Source organism: Macaca fascicularis, chromosome 9, assembly GCF_037993035.2.
Source record: "Macaca fascicularis isolate 582-1 chromosome 9, T2T-MFA8v1.1".
NCBI lineage: Eukaryota > Metazoa > Chordata > Mammalia > Primates > Cercopithecidae > Macaca > Macaca fascicularis.
Window position 1 is genome coordinate 121,654,810 of NC_088383.1, and position 14,408 is coordinate 121,669,217.

The window sequence follows — 14,408 nt, forward strand, 5'->3', positions numbered from 1 at the left end:
TGAAGTACTTCTTCACAACGTTTTGTTTACTCATGCCCTTGTCACTTAAGGTGGTGCTTTTATTTTTTTAAGAATAGAATGAGACCTTACTACACTTGAGGGGGAGAAAGTGTAGACAGCAGTGGTTAATAATTTGGTTCACTCTTTTGTGGCTTACCATAAGTTTATGGGAAAAAGAAAGAGACCACCCATGGCTTCATCGTGCTTGGTGGTTGGCTCACCAACTTAGTCTCTTACAATAAATTATCTTTAAAAGGGATTCTCGAAAAAATAAAAGAAGAAGCTTTGAAGGGGGTTTCTTTTCTGTTTCTAGATAACTATAGATTATCAGAAAGAGCTCCTGTATATTTTAATGGACAGGTAGACATTGAGACAGTTGGGCATCTTGAAGGACTTGTGGAGATTTTATGGCCCTGGTCAGTTTGTGAAGTCAGGTTAGATTTTATGGGCCTGGTCAGTTTGTGAAGTCAGGTTAATCCAAGAGGCTATTGTCAGATATTGGTCACAAGGCACAATTATGAAAGAAATTACAACACTGAAAATCTTGAGAGATCTGTGACAGTAAGGCTCTCAGCAGAAAGCAAGGTCAGTTTCACGGATGAGAATAGGGACACAAAGTGTGTGGTTTTTTTTTTTTCTTTTTTCATAAGCATACCACCAGCATAGGAAAGTAGCTTTTAAATAGAATCATATTGATGGATCAATCCAGGAAAGGGATGGAGTACACAGATAATGGAATTCAGATTTCCAAAATATGTGGCAAATGGATCACTGTTGAAATTATTAGCTGAAAAAAAAAAAAAACTAAAAATCCATCAGTATCTAACATTTGTATTGGCAATGGGTTAAGGATTTCCAATAAGACTATGTGGCAGTCCATGATATTGACTTTCTGGAAGATATATATTAGCATTAGATGTGAAGTTTATTGAACATCTTAAAGGAAAAATTATTTGCAAGAATAAACTGTCACAGTAGTTTAGCAAGGGCAAGGTTTTTCTGAGATACTATAGATGGAGAGATTTCCATCTGAAAAACAGATGGCAGCAGAAAAGTGACATAAATTAATATTTCAGAATAGTTCTCTTACACCTCAGGTCCTGATGGATATTGTCAAGGGAGTCTTCACTTTAACTTTTTCTAGAGAACACATCTCTTTTTGTTTGGATGAGTCACAACAATGAGGTTGTTTGTTTATTTAACACATACTTTGAGGCCCTATTATGTGGCAGACACTTTTTAGGTACAGATGAGTCAGTGGTAAACAAAACAGACCTCCCTGGCCCTCATGGGCTTTACAGCCTAATAATGAAAATAGACATTAAAATATATAAATTTTAAGCCATATTAATTGGATTGATGGAAAGTCCAGAGGGCTGTTAAAGTGTGTAATAGGGGATCTTGATCTTTGTCTGAGGGAGTCTGGGAAACTTCCCTAAATAAGTGACATTTAAAATGTGATCTGAAAGATAAGTAAGAATTAAGTAGGCAAAGGGCATGGGGAAGGGTGGGAGATGGGAATAGCCCACTAAGCAGAAGAAAGAGCCAAAGCAAAGGCCCTAGGCTAGGAAGGAGTATGGCACACTGAGACAGTGAGGTGCACAGGGAGTGAAGTAGAGTGTGCTAGGAATGCGCCTAGAGGCAGAGATGAGAGCTAAATCATATTTAGGCTCTTCATGGGCCATATTTGGATTTTACCTGTATCTGAGGCAGACATTTTCCACCTGCAAAATGAGACGATTAAGCATAAAGTTCTCAACCTAGGAGGCTGTTGGAAATAAGTGATCTGATATTAATGGATATTAGATAAAAGTTTAAACATATTATTTAATGCACTTAAGGATTATTAAGAAAATAAGGAAAATCTCCAAAAAGAGAAAGAGGGAAGCAGTGGGGTTGAAATTAGAATAGAGAGCAGTGATTTATAAGTGTACAGGAAAGCCCAAGATGTTCAGGGACCAAATTTAACCACCAGCACTGCAATCAGGAATCTAAAATGCAGGAGTACATGCACACTTGCATATGTGCCCACATATGCATTTGTACACAAGCTTACATGTGCACACACTCACATGCAATAGGATAGCTAAAGTTGAAACTCTTCTATTTAGCCAGTACACTTGAAGTGGGTTAAAATAGTCCTAGGTAAGTCATGCCTATTGGCTTCCAGAACTAAACAAATTTTCTTCTGGAGGAAAGCATCCCTAAATTAGGCTCTCTGGATTCCTATACATTAAGTTCAACAAAATATGAGCTAATTAAAAAGATTTACCAAACATACAGTGAAAAAAAAAAATATGACCATAAATGAGAGTCAACTCAAACAGCAAATAACACATTTTTACTTCACAAGGTTTTCAGATTCTGTCATTATCAATGTAGAATAAAAATAAGAATTGTATATAATGTATACAGAAAATGAAAGTGGAGCTTTTAAATGATCAAGCAATATAAGACTATTAAAATGTCCATAAGGAACCACACAGAACTTTTTGAAATTAAAATCTGGAGGAATGAATTTAAAAGCAGATCTGAGAAAGCTGAAGAGACAATTAGTGAATTGGAAAATATATCTGAAGGAATTATGCAGAATGCAACAGAGAGAGAAAATAAGGTGGAGCACACAAGAGAGATGTTGGGACATGTAGGATACAAAAAGCAGACCAAAAAGACATCAAATTAGACTTCCAGAATGACAAGTTAGAGGAGTAGTAATTTGAATAGATAATATCTGAGAATTTTCCAAGTCTGCCAAAAGACATAAATCCATAGAGACACAACATAGACCAAGCAAAATAAATACAAAGTTTCACATCTAGACACCTTATAGTGAAACTACAGAACACCAAAGCCAATAAAAGCAGTCAGAGATAGAAGACACATCACCTGTCAACAGATGGCAAATTAGATTGAAAGTAGGCATCTCTCAACAAGAATTGAAGCCACAAGACAGTAAATAGTATTCCAGTTTTAAGGGAAAATAACTACCACCCTAGCATTGTCTTCTCAATAATGTGTCTTTCAATAACAAGAGCAAGACAACATTTTCAGATAAATAAAAACTAGGACATTGCCATCTGTAGATTTTTACTAAAGGGGTTTTTTAGAAGAAGTACTTAAGAATGGAGGAAAATGACTCCAGAAGGAAGATAGAAGATACAAAAATGAAAACTGAACAAGAAATTACTAAATCTAAAAAAAAATAAGATTTACATTTTAAATTTAGATTAAAAATAATAATAACAATATCTAATTTGGAAGGAGAGTTCATTTTAAGTAAAAGAACTAACGCCTTCTTCCTATTTTGCTTTGTTGTTGGAAGTTAGGAGGGGAGTGGTCAGAGTTAAAGTATTCTAAGGGCCTTATATTTTCAGGACACATGTAAAAATATTCATAAACTTTGAACTTCGTTACATGTGCATGGTAAAATTTCAAATATTCTCATTTAAAGAATAAAAATAAGACTAGAATCGAAAAATTTTACAAAAATCACTTGTATTTCTGTTTAAAAGCCAAAAAAATGAAACAAATTAAAGGTGCCATTTACAACCACAAAATAGAAGATGCCTGGGAATGAATATAATAAAAGATACACAAAGCGGCCGGGCACAGTGGCTCAGTCTTGTAATCCTAGCACTTTGGGAGGCCGAGGTGGCTGGATTACCTGAGGTCAGGGGTTCGAGACCAACCTGGCCAACGTGGTGAAACCCTGTCTCTTCTAAAAATACAAAAATTAGCCCAGTGTGGTGGCACCTGCCTGTAGTCCCAGCTACTCGGGAGGCTGCGGCAGGAGAAACACTTGAACCCAGGAGGCGGAGGTTGCAGTGAGCTGAGATGGTGCCATTGCATTCCAGCTTGAGCAACAGAGTGAGACACTGTCTCAAAAAAAAACAAAAAAAAATACAGGACTGATCTCTTCTACTTAACAGCTGTGAACTTGAGCCAGTTAATTTCTCTGAGCCTGTTTCTCATCTATAATATGGCAATAATAATAGTACTTAATAGAATGGTGAAAATTAAATGAGATAAGTAGCATTTAACAGTGTGCCAAGTTCACAGTAAAACTCCCATTAAAAATTAGCCGCTACCTCATCAACATCATCATCATTATTATCATCCTTAGGTGTGAAGCTAAAAGGCATGAGAGAAGTAATGACCCAGCATTCCAAGATCTTAGAGCCTAATAGATTGGGATAATGAAATATACAAATCATTATATGATATATATATATATAGTAAATGTCAAAAGGTAATATTAACGGACTGTTAGGAAGGAGCAATAATGTTTGGCTTAGGGGAAGGAGGAAGGGTTGTCAGAAGAGACTTTGTGAGGTAGATGATTTTTGAGTCTGACCTTAAAATATTAGTTTAGTTAGAATATGCATACCATAGATAGGGAGGACATTAGGCCAAAGTGTTGCTATATATACATTTTGGAGTCTGCCTTCATTAGGCAGATATCTAATTATTGAATATTATTAGGACATCCAAGGTGGACAGCAGGGAGATGCAAAAGCACAATGGATGATTGAGGGGTAGTTCAGCTTGACTGGTTAAGAGGAGGTGAGGTTGGAAGGATAGGGTAGAGAAAATACATTGAAATTACAGAACTGAGTTTTGTTCACACAGCCTATCATGACAATCAACCAAGTATTAATTAGCTGTCAGATAACAAGATGATGTCTGGGAGAATCTCTAAGAAAAAATAAATACATCCTCTGGAATCATGCCTGGCACATTAGTAAACACAGTTTTGTTTTGTTTTTTAAAGAACTAATATATATATATATAGGCCAGGCGCGGTGACTCACGCCTGTAATCCCAGCATTTTGGGAGGCCGAGGCAGGCAGATCACAAGGTCAGAAGATTGAGACTATCCTGGCTAACACGGTGAAACGCCGTCTCTACTAAAAATATTAAAAAAAAAAAAAAATTAGCTGGACATGGTGGCAGGCACCTGTAGTCCCAGCTGGAGGCTGAGGCGCAAACCCGGGAGGCGGAGCTTGCAGTGAGCTGAGATCGAGATCGCGCCACTGCACTCCAGCCTGGGCAACAGAGCAAGACTCCGTCTCAAAAACAAACAAACAAACAAAACAACGAATATATATTGTGCAGTGTGTTCAGAAAATTGTCATATTGGTGATGTCATGTCAAAGTAAACTAGCAGGTTTTTTTTTTTTCCAGCTGACTTCATGATTGAAAAGATAAGTATATACATGGTCCAAGCCAATCCATTGGATTTGGAAAATGGTTCTTTGGGAGAAACAGTGGAAAGGGGCCTTAATGGGACTAAAAATGTGGAAATAAGACCGACACGATCATGAAGACAGTTCCTTACATTCACCTGGAGGTCTGGGTGGGGAATGCTTTCCAGGGATGGAGAAAATGTGGGCCTTTGTGCTCAAGGATCTTACAGTCTCATTTTAGGGAGCTAGACTGACACTCCAACAGCTTTTCTTTGAACTCTTCGCTGCCTCCACCTGGGAGGCCCCCAAGCTACAAGGCTCGCCTGGGGCTTCTTTAATGTTGTTTCTGCAAAATATACAACTGTGTTTGTTTCTTATTTCCAAACCATACCTAATTTTTACAGAGCTTTCCTCTTTAATGTTTTGCCCAGATGCGCACAATCGTCATTCTCCTCGTGACTAGACACAGCTGGGGGAGGAATGTCTGCTAGATGAGACTTTAATTAACTTCCTTCCTTGTGAGTAAGGCTTGGGATAAAATGTACATGGATCTTTCTTGCCTTTTTCCTTGACAGTGGAACTGATTTGCTTGCCAACAAGTACATATGTAGTGGGATCAGGAGGGGAGGATGGAAGCTAGAGGTGGAAGGGAAGGAGACACCACCTACGGGAGGACATAATTGAAAGGGTGTCCAGCATGGAGAACATGGCTGTCCATGTGGTTCGGGAAGGTCTCGACCCCTGGGTTGTATTTTTAACTTTGAAATTGTTCAGCAACAATCTGGTTTTCCCAGGACTTTTAAAATTCTCCTCTAAAGTATTTCTGACAACAGTCTGGAAATCCTGGTGATAGCACATAGCACACTATGTTTTTAAGCCTGGTAAGTAACTTCCTGTAATATTAACAGTGTGTGTTGTTCCTTTCACTTAATGATTATTGGACCTTAATAGAATTTGCATCTTACTGTTGGACTGTAAATCTCTTTGGGGTATTATTGTTACTGATCATTGAAGCTATGTGATCCAACAAGCATTTTATTCTTTCTTTATGTTCAATATTGTACTAGGCACTGTGGAGCTGTGAAGACGAAGGACACACTGCCTGCTCTGGAGGGCTGTACAGTTTAGTGGAAACAATGGCTCTGGGAAAGGCTTGCTTATGAGGCTGACAGCTACAACAGAGCTGCAAACTACTTATAGGCCTATAAGAGAGGAAGAAACACATTCAACTGGGGAGAGTTGGTAGGACTTGTGGCGGGGGCCGGTTTTTAACCCGAAATTTTGAACTGGCTGGACGCGGTGGCTCACGCCTGTAATCCCAAAACTTTGGGAGGCCAAGGCGGGTGACCTGAGGTCAGGAGTTCGAGACCAGCCTGACCAACAAGGGGAAACCCCATCTCTACTAAAATACAAAAATAAGCCGGGCATGGTGGTGGGTGCCTGTAATCTCAGCTACTTGGGAGGCTGAGGCAGGAGAATCGCTTAAACCCAGGAGGCAGAGGTTGCAGTGAACTGAGATCACACCATTGCATTCCAGCCTGGGCAACAAGAGCGAAACACCATCTCAAAAAAAAAAAGAAGAAAAAAAAAAAGAAATTTTGAACCATGGAAAATTCAGAGATGCTTTTAGCAAAAGTGAGTGTCCAGGGACTTGAAGTGCCTTAGAATTGGGGTTAGATGGGCAATGCATCATTCCAGACCAGAACCATTGGCAGAGCCTTTGATTAGGCCAGGACTTGATTTTACATAGGGCATTTTGGGTTTCTCCATTCTATAGATGGAGGATTCCATCCATATGAAATTTGTTGATCTGTTCTTTTCCATCTTCTTGTTTTGGTAGTTTTCAATAATCGCCATCTGTTCCAATATTAACTTGTAAACTCTAAGCAGGTGGCTACATGTAAGGACTTACAGCATTGTTTCCTAAAGTGTGTTTCGCTGCAGAAGGAGGCGTTCCATCAAAAGAGGTCTTCATGCCACGTGTCTGTGTACAAGGCTGCGCACTGCGCTCCTGTCTTGTAGAGATTACACATTAGCATATTAATGGTTCTAAGAAGTAGCATTCCTTTTTTACTTTTTATACCAAAGAGTTTCTCAGTGTATTTGGTCACAGACCCTGTTCATCTTATCCTCTCATGAAACAAGATGGGGGGAAATATTGGACTTAGGCGCACTTCATAAATAGTTTTTATATATGTTTTATTTAAGTTTTTCATAGTCCCTCTACCATCCTTATCAGGTACACATTATTGTCCCCATTATTCAAATGCGAACTTAAGGTTAAGTGACTCTCCCAAGTTCACAAGCCAAGAAAAGAGCAAAAATTTGTACCTAAATTCTCCTAATCTGGGAACCATTCCACTACATTGTACTACCTCTTAGATTCATGTGTATCATTTCAGTGAGCACCAATGTGTCCCATCCTTCTCTGGACCCTGTCTCTGGAAGTACTTTATAAATGTACTTCTGCCTTGGCTTTTCCAGTCATAGCATGTAGCACGAAATCCTTCATTGTCCACTGTGTAACACCTTTCATGACATGCACTGTTCCATGTGGCACTGACTACTCCAGAGTCCCTGGCAACATTATGCTTTTTTTGCACACTCGTCTCTATTTTTCATGCTATACGTTCCTTATATGCAAGGTACTCTTAGTAATTGCAGCGTCTGGCCACTGTCCTTGGCCCCATAGTATCACCTGGTGCTTGTTTGCTAAATGACAGTATTCCTCAGTTGTGGGAGTCGAGAGAGAGAGAGAAGAGGGAAATGGTAGAGAGAGAGAGTTGGGGTGCTTATTTTAACTCTGGTTCTAATCGTGCTGCAGGATCAGCTTGCCAAGAAACACTTAAGGCTCTGTTTTTTGTATGTAGGCAGGTAATCCTCTGATAGAGAAACATACAGTTATCCCATCAAAATGTGAGCACAGAAATGTATCAACAACATGCCATAAGCCAATCGATATACCTAAAAGCCAAACTGCAAACCAGTCCCTGTGCCCCTGAAGGGGGCCTCAGAATATAGTTGTTTTTGCAGGCTTTAACATTAATTGGCACGAGACACACCCAGCTGAAGCAACATCTGTTGCTGGTTTTGAGCTTCCTCTGCCTTTTACTGATGCTAAAATTTTTAACTTTGGCTTTGGTAGATTTTAATGTAGAACAAGAGTGCTATCTTTATGTATAAAATTTTATATTTATAAAACAAAAAGTACCTTTAAAAAAAAAAAAAAGAAGAGGTGTAATAGGATCGGGTAGAAGAGCCAGGACTAGAAAGAGTTACATACGTATTTCTTTATAATGGACTAAGGGAAAACCAGGAAATAAGTGCAGACTGGCCATGTTTCAAAAGAAAACAAGATTTGAAAGATAAAAATCATCAATTCCTATAATTTAGATTTTTACCCAGAGTCAGTGTGTTCATATAATCTCCTTTATTCTTGTAAGCATTTGGTGTAGCAGAGTGCTTTCAAACATCTTGAAAATTTTTTGTCCAAATAGCTGTACTTTCCAGTGTTGGTTTAAAAATGCAAATTTAAAAATCTGAAATACAAGTTAGGAGGTAGATTGGTAGAAAGTTGAAGCTATGTAAATAAGAATAGGCTGTAACTTAAGTTTTCAAAATTCCAATTATGGGTATTCCAGTGCATTTAGACAAGCTGGGTTTGTTATTTTTGGAGTTAATAAGCAATTTCACAATGTACTATATATCACTTTTAAAGACATGATAAATTGTCCCTAATGGTATTGTGTGTATAAACTAGAGCTGTTTCTGCCTCGTGTGTAATGCTCAGGATTGGGTGGTACACCTGAAAAGGCTTGGATTTTAATGGGGCCTTTTTAGCACTTTTGCACCTCGTATGTTCAGGATTATGGTTGATTGATGACTTTAAATGTGCTGGCATGAGAGATATGTAGATCTTAATGCTCTTAAACCATTTGTTTTCCAATCTCTATAAAAGGCCCCTCTGTTTTGGGGTAACACTTTATCCTTCTTAAATAAACAGAAATAGGTTTCTGGGATTTTGCTTTTTAACATTGTAAATCCAGCAGGAAAGAGACAGGCTAGAGGCTTTTAAGAGAAGACTGAAAACACCATGTTCCCATTTTATTAGAGTAGCCCCAAAAAGTCAGGGCGTGTGTGTGTATATATATGTATAGATATATTTTTCTTTCTTCTAAACAGTATTAAAATAACCCTCTTTTTTTTTTTTTTTTTTTTTTTTGCCAGAACTCTCTGAATCTTTTCTTCCTTTGGACCACTTGATATCTCAGCCATTATCCTCAGCCTGCTGGCTGAGAACTCTCTTTGGATCCGGTCATGATCTGAAACAGCTACAGGGTTGGCTACTGTGTGGCCAGGGGCACATTCTCCCCGACAGGTCTTAGAACAAGAGATTGGGGCTATAATCGAATCCTGCTTCCCAAAAGGCACTGGGACTTACTACCCAAGCCTGAAGGTGTTTTATAATCCATTCCTATAGGATTCCTCTGACTTGGACAAAATCTTCAGTGCTTCAGGAGAGGCTGGAAACAAATACTAGCAAGGGTCTCCAGCTTCTGATTAACAACCTCGGCACTGTGCAGGAAAAGGGTGAAAATTGCTTCTGCTAAAGGAACAGATTGTTTTAAGATTTTAAGAACTGATTATAAACAGGTTACTTAGGCAGGAGAGAACTGTGCCGGTCAGAAGCAGCCTCTGCTGCCAAGCAGTGAAACCTATTGTAGCAGCAGATCTATTTGCAAGGGCCTTCAGCCTCGGCTCCTGGTTGTCCATCATCTTTCAAGAAAAGAGAACAGCATGGGACTGACAAACACATTTTCACTTCCGTCTAAGATATGAACTTAGGGGCTCGGGAGTTGAAAGACTAGTGCATTTACCCATATTTATAATATGTTGCTAATTAGCAGTCACTGTCCTTGTGATCTTTTTCTTTGTGGTCCTCTAGAGGCATCCCATTTCTTTCATTTCCTTTCTTTCCATCATCAGCAACACTAAATGGAATATGGATTATTCTGGCAGCAGGGCAGTTTGAGCCCCCTGATTAGTCTAGAATGAAATGTGAAGGAAAAAAGAAAGTATGAAATGAGCCATTGTGTCTCCTTGTTCTCAAGATGTTATTTTGAAATCTTTGTGGTAGTGATGTATTCGCTGGTGGTTCATATTACCTAGAGACTTCTAGGATACCTGGGAGGGCTTTTTAATATACATTTTCATTTTTTATGTCTTATTTTTAAAACGGTTCTTATTAGGATAAATGCTTATAAGACTCCTAGGATACTTGGGAAGGTTTTTTAATATACATTTTCATTTTTTTTTAAAAAAGTTCTTATTAGGATAAATGCTTATAAGTGAAATATAAGTATAATAACAGGAAAGATTAAAATGGAAGACACAATGTTAGGGTACTTAAAATGGCTCAAACCTCATAACCTTTTATTAGCAGTTTGCTGCTGTTGTTGTTATTGCTGTTTTAAGTCTGTGAATCAGCAGTTTTGCAGTTTCTGATATGTTTTCTGCCAAATAATCACAAGATTATTTTTCACTTGAATAATTGGAATTGTTTCTTATAATGGGTAGCTTAAGGGCCAGACATGGTAGCACAGGCCTGTGATGTCAGCATTTTGGGAGGCCAAGACAGAAGGATCACTTGAGGCTGGGAGTTCAGGACCAGCCTGGGCAACATAGTGAGCCCCATCTCTACAAAATATTTAAAAAATTAGCCAGACACAGTGGCACACACCTATAGTCCTAGCTACTCGAGAGGCTAAGGCAGGAGGATCACTTGAGCCTAAAAGGTCGAGACTGCAGTGAGCCATGATCATGCCACTGTACTCCAGCCTGAGTGCCAGAGTGTGGCGCTGTCTCAAAAAAATTAAAAAGTATTTTGTAACAAAGTAAGGGCTGAATACATATGTTTAACTTGGATGTAGCCTTTGTGGCTACACCTATATTTGTGTGTGTATGTGTTTGAGTGTAAAAGACTGCTGAAAGCGGCCGGGCGCGGTGGCTCAAGCCTGTAATCCCAGCACTTTGGGAGGCCGAGACGGGCGGATCACGAGGTCAGGAGATCGAGACCATCCTGGTTAACACGGTGAAACCCCGTCTCTACTAAAAAATACAAAGAACTAGCCGGCCGAGGTGGCGGACGCCTGTAGTCCCAGCTACTCGGGAGGCGGAGGCAGGAGAATGGCGTGAACCCGGGAGGCGGAGCTTGCAGTGAGCTGAGATCCGGCCACTGCACTCCAGCCTGGGTGACAGCGCGAGACTCCGTCTCAAAAAAATAAATAAATAAATAAATAAAGACTGCTGAAAGCACAACAGCAGCCATTACATATGGAAACACGATTATCAGAAGCATCAGGTATATGCAAAGGAAGAGCTAGCGACCTGGATGGGATTGGAGACTTATTCTAAGTGAAATAACTCAGGAATGGAAAACCAGGCCAGGTGCAGTGGCTCACGCCTGTAATCCCAGCACTTTGGGAGACCGAGGTAGGTGGATTACCTGAGGTCAGGAGTTCAAAACTAGCCTGGCCAACGTGGTGAAACCCCATCTCTACTAAAAATACAAAAATTAGCCGGGCATAGTGGCATGTGCCTGTACTCCCAGTTACTTGGGAGGCTAAGGCAGGAGAATTGCTTGAACCTGGGAGGCAGCGGTTGCAGTGAGCTGAGATCGCACCACTGCACTCCAGTCTGGGCAACAAGAGTGAAACTCTGTCTCAAAAAAAAAAAAGGAAAACCAAACATTGTATATTCTCTCTCATAAGTGGGAGCTAAGCTGTGAGGATGCAAAGGCATAAGAATGACACAATGGACTTTGGGGAGTTAGGGGGAAAGGGTGGGAAGGGGATGAGAGATAAAAGACTACAAATTGGGTGCAGCATATACTATTCAGGTGATGGGTGCACCAAAATCTCACAAATCACCACTAAGGAACTTACTCATGTAACCAAACACTACAGAAATAAAAAATTTTTTTAAAAAGATAGTACTAAAATAAATCTCTAATAAATTGCGTAAAGCACTTAGAGCAGTAGCTGCACAAAGTGGTAGAGCAACACATTTTTATTACTGTTAGGTCTATTCTAATCTTTAGTTTTCCCCAAGAAAATGTCAGCAAGAAGAAACAAAGTACATTTGGAAACTGCATCCTTTTTTTTTTTTTTTTTTTGTATTATTTCGCAGTAGTTATGTGGACGCATCATTCAGTTCTAGAATCAGAATCAACAGCTTGGTTCCACACAAAACCTTCATTTTTCAGATGATGTGGCTGAAGCACAGACAGGTAAAAGCTCCCTTCTGGAGGTCACATAACAGTGGAAATCTGAGATTTTAAGACCATGAAATAAAAAACAAATAGGAATTTTGGGGCAACTGCTCAGCTTCTTCATGTGGCTATATCTTTTTTTTTTTTAATCTATATCTTCAAAAATCTAAGCATTTCTGCCTTTTAAAAAAGATTTTTTTCTGTTTATTAGGTAAATTGAATTTGAGATATATATAATCAACATTCATAAAGCTACAGTATATTTATCTGTTGATTTATAGAATTATCTGTACTAATGAAATTATAATCTTTTTCTGTTGCTGAGGACAAAACTACATCTTAATCTTCTTTGTATCCCTAAAAGTGCTTAGTAAAATAACTCCTAACAAGTATTTTCAAAAAGAAAAAAAAAGAAAAAAGAAAGATAAAAGAAATATAGAGCCAGAACTGATCTTAAAAAAAAAAATCATTATACTTTAAGTTCTAGGGTACATGTGCACAACGTGCAGGTTTGTTACATCTCTATACATGTGCCATGTTTGTTGTGCTGCACCCATTAACTGATCATTTACATTAGGTATATCTCCTAATGCTATCCCTCCCCCTTCCCCCGACCCCACGACAGACCCTGATGTGTGATGTTCCCTTTCCTGTGTCCAAGTGTTCTCATTGTTCAGTTCCCACCTATGAGTGAGAACATGCGGTGTTTGGTTTTCTGTTCTTGCGATAGTTTGCTGACAAGGGTGGTTTCCAGCTGCATCCATGTCCCTATAAAGGACATTAACTCATCCTTTTTTATGGCTGCTTAGTATTCCATGGTGTATATGTGCCACATTTTCTTAATCCAGTCTGTCATTGATGGACATTTGGGTTGGTTCCAAGTCTTTGCTATTGTGAATAGTGCCGCAATAAACATACGTGTGTATGTGTCTTTATAGCAGCATGATTTATAATCCTTTGCGTATATACCCAGTAATGGGATGGCTGGGTCATATGGTACTTCTAGTTCTAGATCCTTGAGGAATCGCCACACTGTCTTCCACAAGGGTTGAACTAGTTTACAGTCCCACCAACAGTGTAAAAGTGTTCCTATTTCTCCACATCCTCTCCAGCACCTGTTGTTTCCTGACTTTTTAATGATCACCATTTTAACTGGTGTGAGATGGTATCTCATTGTGGTTTGATATGCATTTCTCTGATAGCCAGTGATGATGAGCATTTTTTTATGTGTCTGTTGGCTGCATATATGTCTTCTTTTGAGAAATGTCTGTTCGTATCCTTTGCCCACTTTTTAATGGGGTTGTTTGTTTTTTTCTTATAAATTTGTTTGAATTCTTTGTAGGTTCTGGATATTAGCCCTTTGTCAGATGAGTAGATTGCAAAAATTTTCTCCCATTCTGTAGGTTGCCTGTTCACTCTGATGGTAGTTTCTTTTGCTGTGCAGAAGCTCTTTAGTTTAGTTAGATCCCATTTGTCAGTTTTGGCTTTTGTTGCCATTGCTTTTGGTGTTTTAGACATGAAGTCCTTGCCCATGCCTATGTCCTCAATGGTATTGCCTAGGTTTTCTTCTAGGGTTTTTATGGTTTTAGGTCTAACATTTAAGTCTCTAATCCATCTTGAATTAATTTTCGTGTAAGGTGTAAGGAAGGGATCCAGTGTCAGCTTTCTACATATGGCTAGCCAGTTTTCCCAGCACCATTTATTAAATGTGGAATCCTTTCCCCATTTCTTGTTTTTGTCAGGTTTGTCAAACAGCAGATGGTTGTAGATGTGTGCAGAAGTGATCTTAAAACCAACTCTAGCCGCTTACAAAGGAGAAAATTCAGTCCTAGTGAAGGACCATATGTGATGGTCAAAAGGAGATAGAGCCAGGGTTTTCTAGCTGATAGTCCACTGCTCTTCAGGTACATTGGGGATGCCTTTGTTTTCAGATACCCTGCATTTGCCATCTT

The 14,408-nt window shown here is 39.1% G+C and overlaps 1 protein-coding gene across 25 annotated transcripts in view; it reads left to right on the top strand.

The window, feature by feature from the left end:
• Nucleotides 1-14,408, top strand: part of VTI1A (vesicle transport through interaction with t-SNAREs 1A) — a 367,718-nt gene that overhangs the window by 164,099 nt on the left and 189,211 nt on the right. For 2 of the 25 annotated variants that reach the window (XM_065520178.2, XM_065520179.2), the window contains one exon: nucleotides 9,414-11,065. The exons of 21 other annotated variants lie outside the window; for them this stretch is intronic. In XM_065520178.2, coding sequence (XP_065376250.1) covers nucleotides 9,414-9,571 — 158 coding nt within the window. In that variant the 3' untranslated portion in view covers nucleotides 9,572-11,065. Of the gene's footprint in view, nucleotides 1-6,253; nucleotides 6,784-9,413; nucleotides 11,066-14,408 lie in introns of those variants that run through there. 2 more of the 25 variants (XM_074002718.1, XM_074002720.1) reach the window with 1 other exon arrangement.